Source organism: Oncorhynchus keta, chromosome 2 (assembly GCF_023373465.1).
Source record: "Oncorhynchus keta strain PuntledgeMale-10-30-2019 chromosome 2, Oket_V2, whole genome shotgun sequence".
Classification (NCBI taxonomy): Eukaryota; Metazoa; Chordata; class Actinopteri; order Salmoniformes; family Salmonidae; genus Oncorhynchus; species Oncorhynchus keta.
The window spans coordinates 13,109,838-13,134,517 of record NC_068422.1 but is presented as its reverse complement, the minus strand read 5'-3'; the positions used below and the strand labels follow the sequence as shown (position 1 = coordinate 13,134,517).

At 45.0% G+C, this 24,680-nt stretch overlaps 1 protein-coding gene and 1 pseudogene across 1 annotated transcript; one reads left to right on the top strand and one right to left on the bottom strand.

The window, feature by feature from the left end:
* Positions 1–1,985: 1,985 nt before the first annotated feature.
* Positions 1,986–24,680, bottom strand: part of LOC118374601 (target of rapamycin complex subunit lst8-like) — a 30,482-nt pseudogene continuing 7,787 nt past the window's right edge.
* On the top strand, positions 13,743–15,466 carry LOC118374604 (glycerol-3-phosphate phosphatase-like). The gene is made up of 2 exons (XM_035761060.2): positions 13,743–14,628; positions 14,894–15,466. Exons 1-2 carry the CDS (start codon positions 14,031–14,033, stop codon positions 15,214–15,216), a joined length of 921 nt encoding a protein of 306 aa, XP_035616953.1. The 5' UTR covers positions 13,743–14,030; the 3' UTR covers positions 15,217–15,466.

Sequence of the window (24,680 nt, the reverse complement as noted above, 5' to 3'; positions counted from 1 at the left end):
CAATCCCTCAGATGGATTCCTCAAAATGGATTCCAACCAACCAATACCTCAGATGGATTCCTCACAAATCCGTCAGATGGATTCCATACCAATCCCTCAGATGGATTCCTTATACCAACCAATCAGATTAAAGACTTTTCATTTCACATGACAGATGCCCATCTCCCTCTCTAACTAACTCCCTTCATAGGGTATGGAAGTAACTGTAATCTCCACACATCTAAAGGAAAAAGTGTACTTGGATTAAGGGTTTAGTGTACTTGGATTAAGGTTTAGTGAGAGTCTTGTTGCTCATTTTCACACACAAACATAAGATAAATGATTATGCAAGTATTTCTTCATTGAAATGTCTGACAATATGAGTCTTCAGCCATAGTTGCCAGCATTCATTCTCTGAGTTCAGATGAGGTCACAAAGAAACAAATCTCATGCAAAAAGGTAGAGACAGTAATGATTACAATATTGGCAGATCGTTGAGCTGATCTCAGACAAAAACAGTGCTAGCAAAATTTGAATACATCAGGTCGAATTTCAAACAGCCCCACAAAAACTGTCTTTACCTTGGTTGAGCTTAACTTCTGATCATCAGTGATTATTGTGAATACCGTCAAATCTTCTGCTCTGTCACTAACCCATTTGATTTGGCTCAAAACTAGTCTCCATTTTGGCTCTGAGGCTATGCAGTTTCACTCAAACCCCTACTAGTTTGACCTAACAGGAGGGTCACTGTGGGTTTACCCTAAGCCCCGTCTGCAGCAGATGGCGTCCACCTAAAGCACAGTGTGATAATGGTTGACACTAATTAAGACCCCCGTAATCCCTCCACCAGCAAAATGAGCAAAAGGAAAAGCCTGTTTAAACACTCATCACCCATCGCACAATAATCCGCACAGACTATTACTTTTCACTGGGACTCCGAAATGGGGATATTAGAGGGCTGCATCCCACCTGGGTTGTACTAGGATATCTATCTCAAGAACCTATACTGAACACAGTCTGGATAATGCCCAGAGAGCAGAGACTCCTGTACCTGATGTTTCCAATGAGCGTCTGCTGCTCGACAGTGGTGAGGATGTCTGGGAGGACAGAGGCCAGCCAATCAACCTTCTTCTCCGCAGCATACTGCTTCAGCACCGCAAACAGCCTCTCCTTCACCTCCGGCTCCTCCCCCAAACTCTGGTCAATCTGAAAGATATCAATAACAATTGTTGTTGAAGGGCGCATAGTTACACAGCCTCCCTAAAGAAGCATTGCATACATTTACAAAGAAGCTTCCAATTATCAGACTGAGGAAGTAAGCTCAGTAGGCATAATGCTTTTTGAACAGCAGTGTCTCTTTCAAACTGTTGTTTCCTCTGGACATCCATGTTCCCCTGTATAATCAATAACATTCATGTTCCCCTGTATAATCAATAACATTCATGTTCCCCTGTATAATCAATAACATTCATGTTCCCCTGTATAATCAATAACATCCATGTTCCCCTGTATAATCAATAACATCCATGTTCCCCTGTATAATCAATAACATCCATGTTCCCCTGTATAGTCAATAACATCCATGTTCCCCTGTATAATCAATAACATCCATGTTCCCCTGTATAATCAATAACATTCATGTTCCCCTGTATAATCAATAACATTCATGTTCCCCTGTATAATCAATAACATCCATGTTCCCCTGTATAATCAATAACATCCATGTTCCCCTGTATAATCAATAACATCCATGTTCCCCTGTATAATCAATAACATCCATGTTCCCCTGTATAATCAATAACATCCATGTTCCCCTGTATAATCAATAACATCCATGTTCCCCTGTATAATCAATAACATCCATGTTCCCCTGTATAATCAATAACATCCATGTTCCCCTGTATAATCAATAACATCAATGTTCCCCTGTATAACTCATACAGCAGTTAGTTTAAAAGAAAGCCTCACCTTCCTGTTGAACTCCAGGGCCTTGTGTTTGCGGTCCTTCCTCATCCCGTCTCCACCAGGCTGTATCCCATCCATACTCCCACTGCTGCGTACTTTCTGTCTGGGCCCCAGACACAGCACCCCCAGCCTCAGCGTACGCCCCTGGGACGCCTTGATCAGCGCCGCCGCCATCTCGTGCTGCCTCACCGGGATCCCGTTGACCTCCATGACGTAGTCACCGGCACCCAGGCCACCCCGTCCCGCCGGAGAGCAGGGCGAACAGTCCTCCACCAGGAGGGGGCAGTCTCCCATGATGGTGAAGCCGAAACGACCATCAGGACCCGGGGTGATGTCCATCTGAGAGGCAGAGATTGAATTCTTATTTCACTTTCTTTGTATTATGTCAAGATAGAGATAAATAATTTAGACTAATGACTTGAAAAGTTCAGCATTGCCACTACAGTTTCTGGGGTTACATGAGGTATCAGAAATACAACGAGTCAGATGTTCAGTTGGCACAAGCAGTAATACCGAAACATTGACATAAAATCAATTAGAAGTATCAAACATTGTGCTACTACAGTATGATGGTGCCAGGTGAGTCCCAGTCAGAGCGAGTTCAGACCTGCTGGATGCGAGACACCACTCCGATGCTGGGAGGGATGTTCCTCTGGGTCTGAGCGATGGAGATGACAGCCTGGACTCCCAGAGAGGACACATTCTGGCCCTCGATCTCCAGCACCTGGTCAGAGAAAGACCGTTGAATGAAGACACCCAGAAACAGCTATTCCAGTATAAATCCCTGATCATACTATTACACTCTCATCATAATATTATCAAAGTCTTAACATAATACTATTAACTGCATATTTGTCAATTGACTTGCCTTGTTAAATAATGGTTAAACAAAGGATAAAAATAATTTTGGTTTAGTTTAGGACCTAGAATCTCTCTGACCTGGTCACCTGGCTGCAGCCCCGCCAGGTAGGCACTGCTCCCCTCCTCCACAGACAGGATGTAGCTAGGACCACTTCCTCCCAGCTGGAAGCCAAACTCCTCTGGCCAGCCCTGATTGGATGTCGGCATCGCAATGACTAGATGAGAGAAGAAGAATGACGAAGAGGAGAGGAAGATGAAGAAACCCACAGGGAGTCTGATGAGAAAGATGTTCTGGATTGAGATGCGAATGAGAAGCAGTATGGTGCTCTCAGTGGGGGGTTGAACCCTTGTCGAACCCTTGGGGTCACTGACCTTGTTCACAACTCCAAAGGCATCTCAGAGTATTTGACCTTGAGAAGCATGAAGTGCTCTCTTCCAAAGTTAATCCATTTTACTGTACATCAAAATTCACTGACTCTCTATCTGACGGAGGGCTCTGATGGAGGGCTCTGATGGGAGCGACTCAAGCATAAAATATCTGCCATAACCAAACACACAAAACACATTTAAATCTAGGAGTGCAGGTTACCCTGCTTTTTGTGGTAATACACTCCAATCCCTAACGCTGAATTTGTGAACCTTTATAACATTCTATAAACTATTACATTTATAGAGCATTAAAACAGGATCAGCATGTATTAACCTCCACGAGTTTGCTTCCAAAAACGTCCCTGATACGACAGGTCACACATGCCAAATATAGAACTATACAAATATCTATTCTGTCTGAAAAGGTAACATGAACCTTAAAACAGAGCCAGCGTCTGTTGTTCAACCTCCAAAGCCTTGAAACAGTCATGTGTTTCAATAAGTGAATGACATTCAAACAGACAGACTTACAGTCATCTTTAGATGGATAGCGAGGAACAGCAGGCTTGTTCTGGTTCCTGAAAGAATATCTGCCTTTCTTGTTCTGTAGAAATTTCTTCATCTTGTATCAAACCTGCAGGTGGCATATCTGTGAGCTAGTATCCAACCTGGCTGTACAGTAAAAAAGCCTATTGGACCATACCAACAGCCCCCATTCAAACAAGAGGGGTTGTCAATTCAAAATACCCCATCTTAGAGTCCTCCACAGAGCCATCCACATAGTCCTGTACAGAGTCATCCACACTGCCACCGCAACTCAAGAAAAGGGTGACAGTACATGAAGACTTGTCACAGAGTTACTCCAGAATCTCCTCCCAGAGTGTGTCCTTGCAGTCCTGCAGGCCGTTTGCAGTGTTAATGATAAAACTGGGACGCCCTCGCTCTACTCCTCTCCTTAATAAAACCTCTCTCCAAAAAGGGCCCCCATTTTCTTCTATAAATACTCCTCTGTCTTTTTTCCTGCTCTCTCTCACTGCTAGGTGACGTCCTCCAAGGGACGGAAACTGGCCCAGAATCACTGTGTGTGTCATACAGAAAGGGGTTGATGAACACTAATTGGAGCGTGTGCCTGGGCGCTCTTATGTGTGTGTGTGTGTGTGTGTGTGTGTGTGTGTGTGTGTGTGTGTGTGTGTTCCTCAATGCTCAGCCCCATTGAGAAGGAGCAGTGGCAATTTAGGACTTTGCTCTGGATTAGTGGAATTATGGGCTGAATTTTTAAATCCCACTCCACCCCCTATCAGGACAGGGACATATGTCCCCCTTTATTAGGGTTAGGGATGTGGAGATATCCACACAGACTCACAGTGGTGCGCATGAATGCCTCTGATCTGGGTTTTTTTAAACAGTGCTGCAGCAACTTGTCCCTGAGGCAATTTACAGTAAGATAGTATTGGGCAACACAGTTGCAATCAGCAGGCTAGTTACTAGTCACATGGCCATCAGTCAATGGTAATTGAGAACTGCCAGTGAGTTGTCAGTGTATGTGCAGAAAAAGGTTAATCACACAATATGGATAATGGAATTACAGATCACAGGAGGACATAAAATAAACCTACTAATAAAAGCAGGTGGTTAATGAGAAGGATTCATTGTAGAGAGAGACGTTTATCGGAGATGATTGCATTTATGGAGCATGGAACAGGACTACTGTGACAGTAGTTTAGCATTTTTCTTCTAAAGGAAATCAGTAATAATATTGTAATAACATAGTCATATCTAATGGATATAGTAACAGTAATAACATATGGTTTATAATGGCCTAAATACGGCTAAGACTGCTATGACAGCTAAGACTGCTAAAACAGCAATGTAAAGTACTTATTTTCCAACACAGAAAACAGCAAAGGTGAAAAAAGTACCTCATAGTTGAGTAAAAGTAACAGCTTAGTCCTAGTAATACATACTGGGCCAGGTGAATTATTCAACAGCCATGCTTGTATCTCCAAACAAACACTGTTCCCTTCAATCAAACTCTCATCTTACACCTTGCCCAACCTAAGATGGCCACTTGACTTATATATGGGAATATGGGAGAGCAAGAGATACCGAGTGACATTATACAGGTCATTGAGCCTGAGGTAAGATGACTGAGCCTGGTCGGTGGGTACCTGACTGTTTTGGCAAGACATCAACCTGTTTAAAGCAGAGACAGACTAGAACTAAATGAAAGCAATATTCATTCCCAGAGCCAAAAATAATCAAGTCATTTAGATACTGAAACAAATGACTAGAACTGCTAAAGCTGATAGGACCCATTATCATGTAACTACCGCCTGAATTGAAGCATGTGACTCAGTGTGAAAGTGAATATAATGTGGAGGTTCCCAACAGTAAACAAACTGTTTACATCTACAGCCAACAAATTCATGAATATTCAGTCTGCTGATGCTGGAAAAACTTCAATGCAATTCTATTGAATGAAGATACTTATTGTAACTGCCCAGAACGGTTTGAGCTCCCATTATGATTGTATAAATAAGATGCAGTCTTACCTTTCAACACCCTGAGACGATGAAGAAATACATAGCCTACAGAGCAAGTGCCTCTAAGTAACACTCCTCTCACTAACTGTATGTGTAACTTGAGAGCAGGGCCTGTTTGAAAACGCAGGCAAAACTCAGGAACCAGATCCAACAGCCTGTGTCATGATGCCTTTGTGTTGTGTGCTACTGAGGAGCAGGTGCACAACATTGAAATGGGGTAAAACTGTGAACATTTCTACTTATCCATTCATTTTCAATCTTTGCAAAAAGTTCATGTTAAGTCAGTCAAATCTATAGCAATTTAGTCTATCTGAATGAATTGAATTAGCTTGACTGTGAATGATGAACAACAAACCTTGTCATGCATGAGATAAAACATCAATAATCAATTCCTTATATTATATCCATTTATCCATGTTTACAATTTGTCTGGTAACAGTCCATCATGATGTCACCAAAGGAGCAGTGAAGTGATGCTATAGTTTTTTGACTTCCCACCAGCAACATCAGTGTCACAAAAACGAACAAAAAACACTTAGCAACAGGTTACGGATTTGTCAATGTGTTTTTTAATTAAGTTCGTTTTCCCTATCACCTATGGGTTTTATTTGTACCTTGTTTGTTTCAACCCCATCCAGTTGGTGGCAGCAATACACCTTTTTAGGTTGTAGTCTGCCATAAAACACACAGAAGAAGAACAACAACAAAAAAGAAGAACAAGAAAAAGAACAAAAAGAAGAACAAGAACATGCTAACATCCACAGAAGAATAAGAAGCAAAACAAAGAACAACAACAAGAACAAGAAGAACAAAAAGAGGAACAACAAAAAGAACAAGAAGAACAAAAAGAGGAACAACAAAAAGAAGAACAAAAACAACAAAAAGAACAAGAAGAAGATGAACAGGCAACAGAAGTGAAGCCACTCACACCGTGCATGAGAATGGTCCACAGAAGTGAAGCCACCCACACCGTGCATGAGAATGGTCCACAGAAGTGAAGCCACCCACACCGTGCATGAGAATGGTCCACAGAAGTGAAGCCACCCACACCGTGCATGAGAATGGTCAACAGAAGTGAAGCCACTCACACCGTGCATGAGAATGGTCAACAGAAGTGAAGCCACCCACACCGTGCATGAGAATGGTCAACAGAAGTGAAGCCACTCACACCGTGCATGAGAATGGTCAACAGAAGTGAAGCCACCCACACCGTGCATGAGAATGGTCAACAGAAGTGAAGCCACCCACACCGTGCATGAGAATGGTCAACAGAAGTGAAGCCACCCACACCGTGCATGAGAATGGTCAACAGAAGTGAAGCCACCCACACCGTGCATGAGAATGGTCAACAGAAGTGAAGCCACCCACACCGTGCATGAGAATGGTCCACAGAAGTGAAGCCACCCACACCGTGCATGAGAATGGTCAACAGAAGTGAAGCCACCCACACCGTGCATGAGAATGGTCAACAGAAGTGAAGCCACCCACACCGTGCATGAGAATGGTCAACAGAAGTGAAGCCACCCACACCGTGCATGAGAATGGTCAACAGAAGTGAAGCCACCCACACCGTGCATGAGAATGGTCCACAGAAGTGAAGCCACCCACACCGTGCATGAGAATGGTCAACAGAAGTGAAGCCACCCACACCGTGCATGAGAATGGTCCACAGAAGTGAAGCCACCCACACCGTGCATGAGAATGTTGATGTGTTGATTTGGAAAAGCATACACCTGTCTATATAAGGTCTCTCAGTTGACAGTGTAAGTAAGACCAAAAACCTAGCCATGAGGTTGAAGGAATTGTCTGTAGTGCTCCGAGACAGGATTGTGTCGAAGGCACAGATCTGGGGAAGGGTACCAAAACATGTCTGTAGCATAGAAGGTCCCCAAGAACACAGTGGCTTCCATCATTCTTAATGAAGTTTTGAACCACTGCCCGGCCAAACTGAGCAATCGGGGGAGAAGGGCCTTGGTCAGGGGGGTGACCAAGAGTCCGATGGTCACTCTGACAGAGCTCAAATCAAATCAAATGTTATTTGTCAAATACACATGGTTAGCAGATGTTAATGCGAGTTTAGCGAAATGCTTGTGCTTCTAGTTCCGACAATGCAGTGATAACCAACAAGTAATCTAACTAACAATTCCAAAACTACTGTCTTATACACAGTGTAAGGGGATAAAGAATATGCACATGAGGATGGTGTGTGTGAGTGATGGTACAGGGCAGCATAGGCAAGATACAGTAGATGGTATCGAGTACAGTATATACATATGAGATGAGTATGTAAACAAAGTGGCATAGTTAAAGTGGCTAGTGATACATGTATTACATAAGGATGCAGTCGATGATATAGAGTACAGTATATACGTATACATATGAGATGAATAATGTAGGGTAAGTAACATTATATAAGGTAGCATTGTTTAAAGTGGCTAGTGATATATTTACATAATTTCCCATCAATTCCCATTATTAAAGTGGCTGGAGTCAGTGTCAATGTCAGTGTGTTGGCAGCAGCCACTCAATGTTAGTGGTGGCTGTTTAACAGTCTGATGGCCTTGAGATAGAAGCTGTTTTTCAGTCTCTCGGTCCCAGCTTTGATGCACCTGTACTGACCTCGCCTTCTGGATGATAGCGGGGTGAACAGGCAGTGGCTTGGGTGGTTGTTGTCCTTGATGATCTTTATGGCCTTCCTGTGACATCGGGTGGTGTAGGTTTGCAAATAGTTAAATAAAGTTCGTTCAGAGCCATCGATGTGTCTGCTTGGGGGGGATATATACGGCTGTGATTATAATCAAAGAGAATTCTCTTGGTAGATAATGCGGTCTACATTTGATCTGTCACTCTGACAGAGTTCCTCTGTGGAGATGGGAGAACGTTCCAGAAGAACAACCATCTCTGCATCTCAAACAGGCCTTTATGGAAAAGTGGCCAGACGGAAGCCACTCCTCAGTAAAAGGCACATGGCAGCCCACTTGGAGTTTGCCAAAAGACATCTAAAGGACTCTCAGACCATGAGAAACAAGATTATTTGGCCTGAATGCCAAGCGTCAAGTGTCTGAAGGAAACTTGGCACCATCCCTACGGTGAAGTATGGTGGTGGCAGCAGGGGATGTTTTTCAGCGGCAGCGACTGGGAGACTAGTCAGGATAGAGGGAAAGATGAACGGAGCAAAGTACAGAGATCCTTTATGAAAACCTGCTCCAGAGCGCTCAGGACCTCAGACTGAGGTGAAGGTACACCTTCCAACAGGACAACAATCCTAAGCACACAGCCAAGACAATGCAGGAGTGGTTTCGGAACAAGTCTCTCACTGTCCTTGAGTGGCCAAGCTAGAACTCGGACTTGAACCCAATCTAACGTCTCTGGAGAGACCTGGAAATAGCTGTGCAGCAAATCTCCTCCAATCCAACCTGTTTTTGCTGTGTCATTATGGGGTATATTGTGTGTAGATTGATGATGGAAAAAAAACGATTTAATCAATTTTAGAATAAGGCTGTACCGTAACAAATTGTGTAAAAAGTCAAGGGGTCTGAATACTTTCCGAATGCACTATATTTCCTCTGTCTCTCCCCAGCACCTGTTCCTGATTTTCCTTAGGATCGTCTTCTTGCTGGGTTTCCTGGTTGTTGTGTTCAAGCTCTTGACGGGCTATGCCATGTTCTACACCTTCCTAGTTCTGGTCAACCAGACCTCCAACGAGTGGTACAAGGGATGAAGGAATATCTGCCAGCACTGCCACCCCTCACCTGACTACTTCTGTGGTCCCCCAGTCTCTGACCAGTCCAGAAGGTGGTTCTATAGTAACGGGGTGCTTCGAAACCTGGGGTACTTTTGGTCATGTAGTGTATGTGGACACATGCTCGTCGAACATCTCATTCCAAAATCATAGGAATTAATATGGAGTTGGTCCCCCCTTTGCTGCTATAACAGCCTCCACTCTTCTGGGAAGGCTTTCCACTAGATGTTGGAACATTGCTGCCGGGACTTGCTTCCATTCAGCCACAAGAGCATTAGTGACATCACTAATGTTGGGCGATTAGGTCTGGCTCGCAGTCGGCATTCCAGCTCATTCCAAAGGTGTTCAATGAGGTTGAGGTCAGGGCTCTGTGCAGGCCAGTCAAGTTCTGCCACACCAATATCAACAAACCATTTCTGTATGGACCTTAATTTGTACATGGGGGCATTGTCATGCTGTAACAGGAACGGGCCTTCTCCAAACTGTTGTCACAGTTGGAAGTAAAGAATTGTCAAGAATGTCATTGTATGCTATAGCGTTAAGATTTCCATTCACTGGAACTAATGGGCCTAGCTCGAACAATGAAAAACATTATTCCTCCACCAAACTTTACAGTTGGCACTATGCGTTCCCCTGGCATCCGCCAAACCCAGATTCATCCGTCGGACTGCCAGATGGTGAAACGTGATTCATCACTCCAGAGAACACGTTTCCACTGCTCCAGAGTCCAATGGCGGTGAGCATTACACCACTCCAGCCAACACTTGCCATTGTACATGGTGATCTTAGGCTTGTCTGCAGCTGCTCGGCCATGGAAACCCATTTCATGAAGCTCCCGACAAACAGTTATTGTGCTGACTTAGCTTTCAGAGCTATTTTGGAACTCGGAAGTGAGTGTTGCAACTGAGGACAGACTATTTTTATGCGATACTCACTTCAGCACTTGACGGTCCCGTTCTGTGAGTTTGTGTGGCCTACTACTTGCAGTTGACGGGCAGCTCTAGCAGGGCAGAAATTTGACGAAAATGACTTGTTGAAAAGGTGGCATCCTATGACGGTGCCATGTTGAAAGTCACTGAGCTCTTCAGTAAGACCCTTCTACTGACAATGTTTGTCTATGGATATTGCATGGCTGTGTGCTTGATTTTATACACCTATCAGCAACGGGTGTGGCTGAAATACCCAATCCACTATTTTGAAGGGGTGTCCACATAGTTTTGTGTATATATAGTGTATTTCTCCTTCTTCGTCGTGTGCAGAAAAAAGACATTGAGTTTGACAGAGGCTGATATACGTCTACTACACTACTGAATGTATGTATGTATTGTTATTATTTCTAAATATATTGTTGTAGTGTATGTGTTTTGGGGAATTTCTAACTGGCAATAAAGCTTCTCTTGACACTTTTTCCCAGGCTGGTGTCTGTCCCTTGGGATGAATGCATTACAGATGGTGTAAGCCTATCGTTGTATTAGAGGAAGCAAGGATGCATAATCATATTATCACGCCAACAAGTCATTCAATTCAATGATTGCAGTGTGTACACAGAAACATGCATATGGAGCTTTGCTTGCTGCTTGCACAAGTTTTTTATTTTTTTAATTTCACCTTTATTTAACCAGGTAGGCTAGTTGAGAACAAGTTCTCATTTGCAACTGCGACCTGGCCAAGATAAAGCATAGCAGTGTGAACAGACAACACAGAGTTACACATGGAGTAAACAATTAGCAAGTCAATAACACAGTAGAAAAAATGGGCAGTCTATATACAATGTGTGCAAAAGGCATGAGGTAGGCGAATAATACAATTTTGCAGTTTAACACTGGAGTGATAAATGATCAGATGGTCATGTATAGGTAGAGATATTGGTGTGCAAAAGAGCAGGAAAGTAAATAAATAAAAAACAGTATAAAAACAGTATGGGAATGAGGTAGGTGAAAATGGGTGAGCTATTTACCTATAGACTATGTACAGCTGCAGCAATCGGTTAGCTGCTCGGATAGCTGATGTTTGAAGTTGGTGAGGGAGATAAAAGTCTCCAACTTCAGCGATTTTTGCAATTCGTTCCAGTCACAGGCAGCAGAGTACTGGAACGAAAGGCGGCCAAATGAGGTGTTGGCTTTAGGGATGATCAGTGAGATACACCTGCTGGAGCGCGTGCTACGGATGGGTGTTGCTATCGTGACCAGTGAACTGAGATAAGGCGGAGCTTTACCTAGCATGGACTTGTAGATGACCTGTAGCCAGTGGGTCTGGCGACGGATATGTAGTGAGGGCCAGCCGACTAGAGCATACAGGTCGCAGTGGTGGGTGGTATAAGGTGCTTTAGTGACAAAACGGATGGCACTGTGATAGACTGCATCCAGTTTGCTGAGTAGAGTGTTGGAAGCCATTTTGTAGATGACATCGCCGAAGTCGAGGATCGGTAGGATAGTCAGTTTTACTAGGGTAAGCTTGGCAGCGTGAGTTAAGGATGCTTTGTTGCGGAATAGAAAGCCGACTCTTGATTTGATTTTTGATTGGAGATGTTTGATGTGAGTCTGGAATGAGAGTTTGCAGTCTAGCCAGACACCTAGGTACTTATAGATGTCCACATATTCAAGGTCGGAACCATCCAGGGTGGTGATGCTAGTCGGGCATGCGGGTGCAGGCAGCGATCGGTTGAAAAGCATGCATTTGGTTTTACTCGCGTTTAAGAGCAGTTGGAGGCCACGGAAGCAGTGCTGTATGGCATTGAAGCTCGTTTGGAGGTTTGATAGCACAGTGTCCAATGACGGGCCGAAAGTATATAGAATGGTGTCGTCTGCCTAGAGGTGGATCAGGGAATCGCCCGCAGCAAGAGCAACATCATTGATATATACAGAGAAAAGAGTCGGCCCGAGAATTGAACCCTGTGGCACCCCCATAGAGACTGCCAGAGGACCGGACAGCATGCCCTCCGATTTGACACACTGAACTCTGTCTGCAAAGTAATTGGTGAACCAGGCAAGGCAGTCATCCGAAAAACCGAGGCTGTTGAGTCTGCCGATAAGAATATGGTGATTGACAGAGTCGAAAGCCTTGGCGAGGTCGATGAAGACGGCTGCACAGTACTGTCTTTTATCGATGGCGGTTATGATATCGTTTAGTACCTTGAGTGTGGCTGAGGTGCACCCGTGACCGGCTCGGAAACCAGATTGCACAGCGAAGAAGGTACGGTGGGATTCGAGATGGTCAGTGACCTGTTTGTTGACTTGGCTTTCGAAGACCTTAGATAGGCAGGGCAGGATGGATATAGGTCTATAGCAGTTTGGGTCCAGGGTGTCTCCCCCTTTGAAGAGGGGGATGACTGCGGCAGCTTTCAATCCTTGGGGATCTCAGACGATATGAAAGAGAGGTTGAACAGGCTGGTAATAGGGGTTGCGACAATGGCGGCAGATAGTTTCAGAAATAGCGGGTCCAGATTGTCAAGCCCAGCTGATTTGTACGGGTCCAGGTTTTGCAGCTCTTTCAGAACATCTGCTATCTGGATTTGGGTAAAGGAGAACCTGGAGAGGCTTGGGTGAGGAACTACGGGGGGGGCGGAGCTGTTGGCCGAGGTTGGAGTAGCCAGGCGGAAGGCATGGCCAGCCGTTGAGAAGTGCTTATTGAAGTTTTCGATAATCATGGATTTATCGGTGGAGACCGTGTTTCCTAGCCTCAGTGCAGTGGGCAGCTGGGAGGAGGTGCTCTTGTTCTCCATGGACTTCACAGTATCCCATAACTTTTTGGAGTTGGAGCTACAGGATGCAAACTTCTGCCTGAAGAAGCTGGCCTTAGCTTTCCTGACTGACTGCGTGTATTGGTTCCTGACTTCCCTGAACAGTTGCATATCACGGGGGCTATTCGATGCTATTGCAGTCCGCCACAGGATGTTGACCCACAAGGAACCTAACCTCGTCCCCAGGCTCAATTGCTACCGGTAGGCCATCATTGTAAATAAGAATTTGTTCTAAACTGACTTTCCTAATTAAATAAAGGTTCAATCAATTTTTAAAAAGACAAAGAGAGCCGGCTTGTGGACAAGATTACCGGAACCCGGAAGGGAGCGCATGGATGCTAGTTAACACAGCCACAGAGTCAGAATTGTCTAAAATAATTAACATTTTGATCTTAATTTAAGGACAGGCATAATGTTAGCAGTGTGGTTAAGGTTAGGTTTAAAATCAGATGTGAAATTGTAGAAATGGGCTGGGGTTAGCCAAAATAATGATTGTGGCTGGGTTAACTAGTGACGACCCCGTAGACGTTCCTGCCACTTTAAACCGGTGCCTAAATGTGTTACAGTATGGATTTGATGTAATGCTCGAAGTTCAGGAAACGCTTTGCTTAACTTTCAATTGCAAGATCACATGAAATAGTACCCGTTTTAATTGAATGTCATATTTTTGTCGGGGGAGATTGTTCTCGTACATTTTGCGTTATATGTCGTGGGTTGTCTGCAAGCAAGTGGTAGCCTACAGTAACGTTTATTGGCAGTTATTTTTGGACACTGACTGATCTAGTTAGGGACAAGAGGTACCGGTAGTTGACAGCACGCACACGTTTTCCCAATGACAGTGTCAAAATGCACCCGTTTGAGCGGTCCCTTGATAAAGAAAATGCTTGATTCTATGGACAATGTCCTCTTCGACTGTGATGGTGTCATCTGGCGAGGGGATCAGGCCATCCCTGGCACCCCTGACATTATCAATCTGCTAAAGAAGAATGGAAAGAAAGTGTTTTTCGTCACCAACAACAACACTAAAGCTAGAAAGATGTATGCAGACAAACTGGCGTTGAACGGATTCAACGTGACAGAGGATGATGTGTTTGGAACGGCGTACTGCTCAGCAATGTACCTCAAAAAGGTCTCCAAACTGCATGGCAAAGTGTATCTCATAGGAAGCAATGCAATGAGGCAGGAACTAGAGAAGGTTGAGATCCAGCAGACAGTTGTGGGGCCTGATCCTATATCAGGTGTCCAGATGGATTGGGCCAACGTGCCACTGGACCCTGAGGTGAAGGCTGTGGTTGTTGGGTTTGATGAACACTTCAGTTACATGAAACTGAACAGAGCCCTGCAGTACCTCAACAATCCTGACTGTCTACTGGTGGGAACCAACACTGACACCAGACTGCCCCTGGAAGAAGGCAAAGCTGTCCCAGGTAAGGAGGATGTCTGTGCAGAGACAACAGCTGGAGTATGAACCAATCAGACTGTGGTTACTGTTCGTGGTGTGTGCACCATCTCTGCCACAGTAGTGCTCACATACAGGGAGGTTACATGACTGTTGTGTTAATGATCTCTAATAGCGTACAGCGAGCCATGAGGGTTTTTCCACTGCCCCAAGTTAGATCTTTCATCTCTGTTACTCTATGTTCAAGTGTCAACAACACTGAATGTGTTGTCCACTTCTCTCTGTCTCCACCAGGGACGGCTGTAACCTGAAGGCTGTGGAGACCGCAGCCCAGCGCCAGGCCCAGACTGTGAGCAAACCCAACCACATCATGTATGACTGTGTGGCCAGCCAGTTCGGCTTGGACAGCCGCCACTGCCTCATGGTGGGGGACCGGCTGGACACAGACTTTCTTCTGGGGTCCAACTGTGGCCTGAAGACCCTGCTGACCCTGACCGGGGTGTCCACTGTGGCTGACGCTGAGGGCCATCAGGAGAGTGGCTGTCCGGAGCGGCTGGGGCTGGTGCCTGACTACTACGTGGAGAGAATTTCAGAACTCCTGCCTGCTCTACAAGGATAACCAGTCTTAATAGGTTTTATCTCAGTGAGACTTGAGTCTGGGTTGATGACGGGTTAAAATGTATTAATTATAAAAGACCATTAAGGACTATGTGCGTCTGAAATCCCTGTGTGTTTCTGGGTTATGCATGTGAAAATTCAGGAATCTAAGAGAATCAACCGCTTCTATAATACTAAGACTTCAGGAAACAAACTACACTAATGTATACAAATCTGTACTTTAATCCACCATCGAAACGAAATCTCAATGTATTTATGACGTTACATGTTGCAGGCTGTGATTCCAACACTAGTCGTCTAATCAAAATGTAAGAATGTTACCAATCACGCCAAACTGTAGTAGTGACTAAATTTACCATCAGGTGTACTCTCGTTCTTACATTGACCTCACCATTATTGGTTATCATTAACTAATGACGTCTCCAGACGTCATTTCCGGTCACAACTTACAGGCTTGTTTACGTGTTGCTGTGCGTTTTGTTGCCAACCTATTTTGCTACCTGACAACTTTACGGTTTTCACTTTTTAATTACCGTTCATATATTTATTTATTTTTTCCTCAACTTTTTCACTCTGGACGCTTTATCTGGACACGATTCGTCAGGACCTCCAACAGCCGAAGCTAAGTAGTAACATTAACATGATGCCTTCTAATTGTAGTCGCTGTACTCGCCTTACGGCGAGGATAGCTGTGCTACAAGCCCAGCTTCAGACGCAATCGTTAGGCAAGGGTAATTTCAGTGTAGGAAAGGATGAAACAGCGTCTGTGCCACCAGTAAGTACAGATAGTAATATAAATCCCCTGGCACAGTCCCCGCAGCCGGACAACTTTCTCACGGTTTCTGGAAGGAAATGCTGTAGGAAAGCTCAACCGGTGTCGCTCATTCAGCTGACAGAAACTTTCAACCGGTTTTCCCCATTAAGCGAGTCGGAGTCAGAGGCCGAGTCTTCTCTGGTCTCTACTCCTCCCGTTACGGGGTCTGAGACGCCGAAGCTTCCCACCATTAGCTCTGACAAATTGAAAACTCCGGTCATTGGCGACTCCATTACCCGCAGTATTAGACTTAAAACGAATCATCCAGCGATCATACACTGTTTACCAGGGGGCAGGGCTACCGACGTTAAGGCTAATCTGAAGATGGTGCTGGCTAAAGCTAAAACTGGCGAGTGTAGAGAGTATAGAGATATTGTTATCCACGTCGGCACCAACGATGTTAGGATGAAACAGTCAGAGATCACCAAGCGCAACATAGCTTCTGCGTGCATATCAGCTAGAAAGATGTGTCGGCATCGAGTAATTGTCTCTGGCCCCCTCCCAGTTAGGGGGAGTGATGAGCTCTACAGCAGGGTCTCACAACTCAATCGCTGGTTGAAAACTGTTTTCTGCCCCTCCCAAAAGATAGAATTTGTAGATAATTGGCCCTCTTTCTGGGACTCACCCACAAACAGGACCAAGCCTGACCTGCTGAGGAGTGACGGACTCCATCCTAGCTGGAGGGGTGCTCTCATCTTATCTGCCAACATAGACAGGGCTCAACCTCCTCCAGCTCCACAATGAAATCGGGTGCAGGCCAGGCAGCACAGCATAGTGGAGTCTGCCACTAGCACAGTCAGTGTAGTCAGCTCAGCTATCACCATTGAGACCGTGTCTGTGCCTCGACCTAGGTTGGGCAAAACTAAACATGGCGGTGTTCGCCTTAGCAATCTCACTAGGATAAAGACCACCTCCATTCCTGTCATTACTGAAAGAGATCATGATACCTCACATCTCAAAATAGGGCTACTTAATGTTAGATCCCTTACTTCAAAGGCAATTCTAGTCAATGAACTAATCACTGATCTTGATGTGATTGGCCTGACTGAAACATGGCGTAAGCCTGATGAATTTACTGTGTTAAATGAGGCCTCACCTCCTGGCTACATTAGTGACCATATCCCCCGTGCATCCCGCAAAGGCGGAGGTGTTGCTAACATTTACGATAGCAAATTTCAATTTACAAAAAAAAAATGACGTTTTCGTCTTTTGAGCTTCTAGTCATGAAATCTATGCAGCCTACTCAATCACTTTTTATAGCTACTGTTTACAGGCCTCCTGGGCCATATACAGCGTTTCTCACTGAGTTCCCTGAATTCCTATCGGACCTTGTAGTCATAGCAGATAATATTCTAATCTTTGGTGACTTTAATATTCACATGGAAAAGTCCACAGACCCACTCCAAAAGGCTTTCGGAGCCATCATCGACTCAGTGGGTTTTGTCCAACATGTCTCTGGACCTATTCACTGTCACAGTCATACTCTGGACCTAGTTTTGTCCCATGGAATGAATGTTGTGGATCTTAATGTTTTTCCTCATAATCCTGGACTATCGGACCACCATTTTATTACGTTTGCAATTGCAACAAATAATCTGCTCAGACCCCAACCAAGGACCATCAAAAGTCGTGCTATAAATTCACAGACAACACAAAGATTCCTTGATGCCCTTCCAGACTCCCTCTGCCTACCCAAGGACACCAGAGGACAAAAATCAGTTAACCACCTAACTGAGGATCTCAATTTAACCTTGCGCAATACCCTAGATGCAGTTGCACCCCTAAAAACTAAAAACATTTCTCATAAGAAACTAGCTCCCTGGTACACAGAAAATACCCGACCTCTGAAGCAAGCTTCCAGAAAATTGGAACGGAAATGGCGCCACAGCAAACTGGAAGTCTTCCGACTAGCTTGAAAAGACGGTACCGTGCAGTACTGAAGAGCCCTTACTGCTGCTCGATCATAGTATTTTTCTAACTTAATTGAGGAAAATAAGAACAATCCGAAATTCCTTTTTGATACTGTCGCAAAGATAACTAAAAAGCAGCATTCCCCAAGAGAGGATGACTTTCACTTTAGCAGTGATAAATTCATGAACTTCTTTGAGGAAAAGATTATGATTATTAGAAAGCAAATTACGGACTCCTCTTTAAACCTGCGTATTCCTCCAAACCTCAGTTGTCCTGAGTCTGCACAACTCTACCAGGACCTAGGATCAAGAGAGACGCTCAAGTATTTTAGTACTATATCTCTTGACACAATGATGAAAATAATCATGGCCTCTAAACCTTCAAGCTGCATACTGGACCCTATTCCAACTAAACTACTGAAAGAGCTGCTTCCTGTGCTTGGCCCTCCTATGTTGAACATAATAAACGGCTCTCTATCCACTGGATGTGTACCAAACTCACTAAAAGTGGCAGTAATAAAGCCTCTCTTGAAAAAGCCAAACCTTGACTGAGAAAATATAAAAAACTATCGGCGTATATATCGAATCTTCCATTCCTCTCGACATTTTTAGAAAAGGCTGTTGCGCAGCAACTCACTGCCTCCCTGAAGACAAACAATGTATACGAAATGCTTCAGTCTGGTTTTAGACCCCATCATAGCACTGAGACGGCACTTGTGAAGGTGGTAAATGACATTTTAATGGCATCGGACCGAGGCTCTGCATCTGTCCTCGTGCTCCTAGACCTTAGTGCTGCTTTTGATACCATCGATCACCACATTCTTTTGGAGAGATTGGAAACCCAAATTGGTCTACACGGACATGTTCTGGCCTGGTTTAGATCTTATCTGTCGGAAAGATATCAGTTTGTCTCTGTGAATGGTTTGTCCTCTGACAAATCAACTGTAAATTTCGGTGTTCCTCAAGGTTCCGTTTTAGGACCACTATTGTTTTCACTATACATTTTACCTCTTGGGGATGTTATTCGAAAACATAATGTTAACTTTCACTGCTATGCGGATGACACACAGCTGTACATTTCAATGAAACATGGTGAAGCCCCAAAATTGCCCTCGCTAGAAGCATGTGTTTCAGACATAAGGAAGTGGATGGCTGCAAACTTTCTACTATTAAACTCGGACAAAACAGAGATGCTTGTTCTAGGTCCCAAGAAACAAAGAGATCCTCTGTTGAATCTGACAATTAATCTTAATGGTTGTACAGTCGTCTCAAATAAAACTGTGAAGGACCTCGGCGTTACTCTGGACCCTGATCTCTCTTTTGAAGAACATATCAAGACCATTTCGAGGACAGCTTTTTTCCATCTACGTAATATTGCAAAAATCAGAAACTTTCTGTCCAAAAATGATGCAGAAAAATTAATCCATGCTTTTGTCACTTCTAGGTTAGACTACTGCAATGCTCTACTTTCCGGCTACCGGATAAAGCACTAAATAAACTTCAGTTAGTGCTAAATACGGCTGCTAGAATCCTGACTAGAACCAAAAAATTTGATCATATTACTCCAGTGCTAGCCTCTCTACACTGGCTTCCTGTCAAAGCAAGGGCTGATTTCAAGGTTTTACTGCTAACCTACAAAGCATTACATGGGCTTGCTCCTACCTATCTCTCTGATTTGGTCCTGCCGTACATACCTACACGTACGCTACGGTCACAAGACGCAGGCCTCCTAATTGTCCCTAGAATTTCTAAGCAAACAGCTGGAGGCAGGGCTTTCTCCTATCGAGCTCCATTTTTATGGAACGGTCTGCCTACCCATGTCAGAGACGCAAACTCGGTCTCAACCTTTAAGTCTTTACTGAAGACTCATCTCTTCAGTGGGTCATATGATTGAGTGTCGTCTGGCCCAGGAGTGGGAAGGTGAACGGAAAGGCTCTGGAGCAACGAACCGCCCTTGCTTGTTGTTGTGCCGTGGCGGAGATCTTTGTGGGCTATACTCAGCCTTGTCTCAGGATGGTAAGTTGGTGGTTGAAGATATCCCTCTAGTGGTGTGGGGGCTGTGCTTTGGCAAAGTGGTTGGGGTTATATGCTTCCTGTTTGGCCCTGTCCGGGGGTGTCCTCAGATGGGGCCACAGTGTCTCCTAACCCCTCCTGTCTCAGCCTCCATTTATGCTGCAGTAGTTTGTGTCGGGGGGCTGGGGTCAGTTTGTTATATCTGGAGTACTTCCCCTGTCCTATTCGGCGTCCTGTGTGAATCTAAGTGTGCGTTCTCTAATTCTCTCCTTCTTTCTTTCTCTCTCTCGGAGGACCTGAGCCCTAGGACCATGCCCCAGGACTACCTGACATGATGACTCCTTGCTGTCCAGACCTCAGCGTGGGAGCCTCTTGTTTGAGTTTCTGCCTGTAGGCAGGGATCAGCAAAATGGAGTCGTGGTCAGATTTTCAGAAAGGGGCGGGGCAGGGCCTTATATGCGTTGCGGAAGTTAGAGTAACAATGATCCAAGGTTTTACCACCCCTGGTTGCGCAATCGATATGCTGATAAAATTTAGGGAGTCTTGTTTTCAGATTAGCTTTGTTAAAATCCCCAGCTACAATGAATGCAGCCTCCGGATAAATGGTTTCCAGTTTGCAAAGAGTTAAATAAAGTTCGTTCAGAGCCATCGATGTGTCTGCTTGGGGGATATATACGGCTGTGATTATAATCGAAGAGAATTCTCTTGGAAGATAATGCGGTCTACATTTGATTGTGAGGAATTCTAAATCAGGTGAACAGAAGGATTTGAGTTCCTGTATGTTTCCTTCATCACACCATGTCTCGTTAGCTATAAGGCATACGCCCCCGCCACTCTTCTTACCAGAAAGATGTTTGTTTCTGTCGGCGCGATGCGTGGAGAAACCCGTTGGCTGCACCGCATCGGATAGCGTCTTCCCAGTGAGCCATGTTTCCGTGAAGCAGAGAACGTTGCAGTCTCTGATGTCCCTCTGGAATGCCACCCTTGCTCGGATTTCGTCAACCTTGTTGTCAAGAGACTGGAAATTGGCAAGAAGAATGCTGGGGAGTGGTGCGCGATGTGCCCGTGTCCTGAGTCTGACCAGAAGACCGCCTCGTTTCCCTCTTTTTCGGAGTCGTTTTCTTGGGTCGCTGCATCCATTCCGTTGTCCTGTTTGTAAGGCAGAACACAGGATCCGCGTCGCGGAAAACAAAGCACTCACAAACTTCTACAGATGCACAATTCGAGAGCATCCTGGCGGGCTGTATCACCGCCTGGTACGGCAACTGCTCCGCCCTCAACCGTAAGGCTCTCCAGAGGGTAGTGAGGTCTGCACAACGCATCACCGGGGGCAAACTACCTGCCCTCCAGGACACCTACACCACCCGATGTTACAGGAAGGCCATAAAGATCATCAAGGACATCAACCACCCGAACCACTGCCTGTTCACCCCGCTATCATCCAGAAGGCGAGGTCAGTACAGGTGCATCAAAGCTGGGACCGAGAGACTGAAAAACATCTTCTATCTCAAGGCCATCAGACTGTTAAACAGCCACCACTAACATTGAGTGGCTGCTGCCAACACACTGTCATTGACACTGACCCAACTCCAGCCACTTTAATAATGGGAATTGATGGGAAATGATGTAAATATATCACTAGCCACTTTAAACAATGCTACCTTATATAATGTTACTTACCCTACATTATTCATCTCATATGCATATGTAACAGTATAACTTTAGACCGTCCCCTTGCCCATACCCGGGCGCGAACCAGAGACTCTCTGCACATATCAACAACAGTCACCCATGAAGCATCGTTACCCATCGCTCCACAAAGCCGCGGCCCTTGCAGAGCAAGGGGAACTACTACTTCAAGGTCTCAGAGCAAGTGACGTAACCGATTGAAATGCTATTTAGCGCACCGCTAACTAAGCTAGCCGTTTCACATCCGTTACACATACGTATATACTGTACTCTACATCATCGACTGCATCCTTATGTAATACATGTATCACTAGCCACTTTAACTATGCCACTTTGTTTACTTTGTCTACATACTCATCTCATATGTATATACTGTACTCGATACCATCTACTGTATGCTGCTCTGTACCATCACTCATTCATATATCCTTATGTACATATTCCTTATCCCCTTATACACAGTGTAAGACAGTAGTTTTGGAATTGTTAGTTAGATTACTTGTTGGTTATCACTGCATTGTCGGAACTAGAAGCACAAGCATTTCGCTACACTCGCATTAACATCTGCTAACCATGTGTATGTGACAAATACAATTTGATTTGATTTGATTGCGCCGGACCCTGGTGTTATTAACACTACAGCTCTTCAAGTCACCTCGACCTTTCATCGACCTGGACTGTTCCTCATATAACCCTGCCCTGGCTGACAGAGCCTGTCCACAGAGATGAGTTTGTCTCACCCCTTTGTCCATTGTCCGGGGTGAGGGTAGCCCACTGAAGGGTTTGGCCTGTCACCCGTGTGTTTCTGTGAGAGGGGGAGACGGGTCTGGAGAGAGAGAAGTTGACCAGGTGTATCGCAGAGCGTCTCAGTGCTGGTCATGACCACAGCTCCATGCAGATAGTTGAGGGAAGGGTGAAGTTAGTGAGAGGGAGAAGTCACGAGACGCAGGATGGTGAGGTGCTGGAAATGCTCAGAAACTGGCAGGTTGGAGGACTCACAATGTGTGGTAGGAGTGGGATTCATCTGTACCTCAGTGGGGCTTTAAATGATGTGTGGCAAAATTAGGATTTTTTTTTTATTGGACTCAAGTGTGTTTTTATTACATATTGCTCTTGGAAAGGTCATTTTCATAGAAACACAAAGTTGTGATTATTTGTGCTGTACTCAGAGTATAGGTGGGTCATTTCAACTGTAGAACATGTGTTGTTGAAGTCAACAATATTGTTGAATCCATAAACAGACACCCACCCAGACAAGAATGACTATGTAGATTGTGATAAGCTGTCGTTGTGAATGGTCTCATCCTCAACGGTCCAGCAGTGTCCTACCGGTTCCCACACAAGGCATTCTGGGTGACCCTCGGTGCCACTCTCCTCCTTGTCATCATCGCCCTCAGCGTCACGGGGCATCTATGGCTCAGACATCCGGACGAAGAGGTAGGAGAGACAACTCACATCTGATTCACCTGTCGGAACGCAGTGCTTTGTATCTGGCATTTAAACTACGAGTTGCTGTAGCCCAATCAAGCATAGAAGCCCACATGACTGTAGTTGATGGACAAAATATTCGCTCACACTTGTACAATCACAATGTTGATAGTGAGTTTACACTGAGTAAACCTATTCCTCTACTGTAGTCTTTACAGGTTGTTAGAATCACAGTTCCGGATCAGACTGGAACCCTGATCAACCGATCAGCATTGGTGGGCAAGCACAACAAACTGGTGACCTCGCAGGCCAACCACACGTCCACCGTGCTCTTTCATGTCAAACATGTAGGAAGACTTTTCTGAGTTGAAAGTTTATTGAACTGAGACAAGCTCCAACCTTTCTATTGGTGTGGCTGTTTCTCGGTATTCAACAACACTTCACTGAACTGACTCATGTTTGTGCCGGGTTCGATATGTTACAAGACTGAGAACCGGGATACTTGCTTCCTGCGTAAGATGGAGAGATCTGATTCTGAAAATGTGCACTCCCTCCTCCAGCAATCAACGCAACAGGTATAGATGGTCACTCTCCATTTATAACAGCGTATGAAACACTACTTTGGATTTCACATCATATGAGTCTGAGGAACTATGCCGTTTTGGGACTTAAATTGGCATGGCAAAAACTAAAGGGTATGCAGAAACAGCTTACTGTGTCAGACACTCTCCAAACCAACCTTTGTTTTATTGGAGCTGAGGTGAGTCACACTGTTGCTGCAGATGTTTCCAGCATAGAGCAGCTCCCTGTCTGTGTGCTGGCAGATGTTTCCAGCATAGAGCAGCTCCCTGTCTGTGTGCTGGCAGATGTTTCCAGCATAGAGCAGCTCCCTGTCTGTGTGCTGGCAGATGTTTCCAGCATAGAGCAGCTCCCTGTCTGTGTGCTGGCAGATGTTTCCAGCATAGAGCAGCTCCCTGTCTGTGTGCTGGCAGATGTTTCCAGCATAGAGCAGCTCCCTGTCTGTGTGCTGGCAGATGTTTCCAGCATAGAGCAGCTCCCTGTCTGTGTGCTGGCAGATGTTTCCAGAATAAAGCAGCTCCCTGTCTGTGTGCTGGCGGATGTTTTCAGAACAGCGTGAGAAACATAATCCTGAAAAACAGTGGTGTGTGACCTTTACAAAGTCACAGCAGTAAATAAGAAGAACAACCTTTAGGCTGAACTCACTGCTACCTAACTACAGCAGGTAGATGACCAATACAGTATCTAACTCTCTCTATAGCAGAGAGCACTGATAGACAACTATTTCAGAGGATGAATTTGCTACTCTGAATCACCAAGTGAGTAAAACTCAATGGAGATACGGTTCCACTAGTCTACTTCTGCATAGACATCTGCTTCCCCAGTAACATCTGTGTGTGTCTGCTTCTACTACCTGCCGGAGTGACCTGCCATCATCCGGTCTCAGGCAGCACATACCAGCTCTGATCATGGAAACAAAGTGCTACTTCTCATCCCTGCTAAGAAACCGGAGTGTCGCCAGCTCCAAGAAACACTGAATACAACCGGGAACAGGAGCCGGCTTTCACTCTCAATACTGCAGCCCCTGCCGCC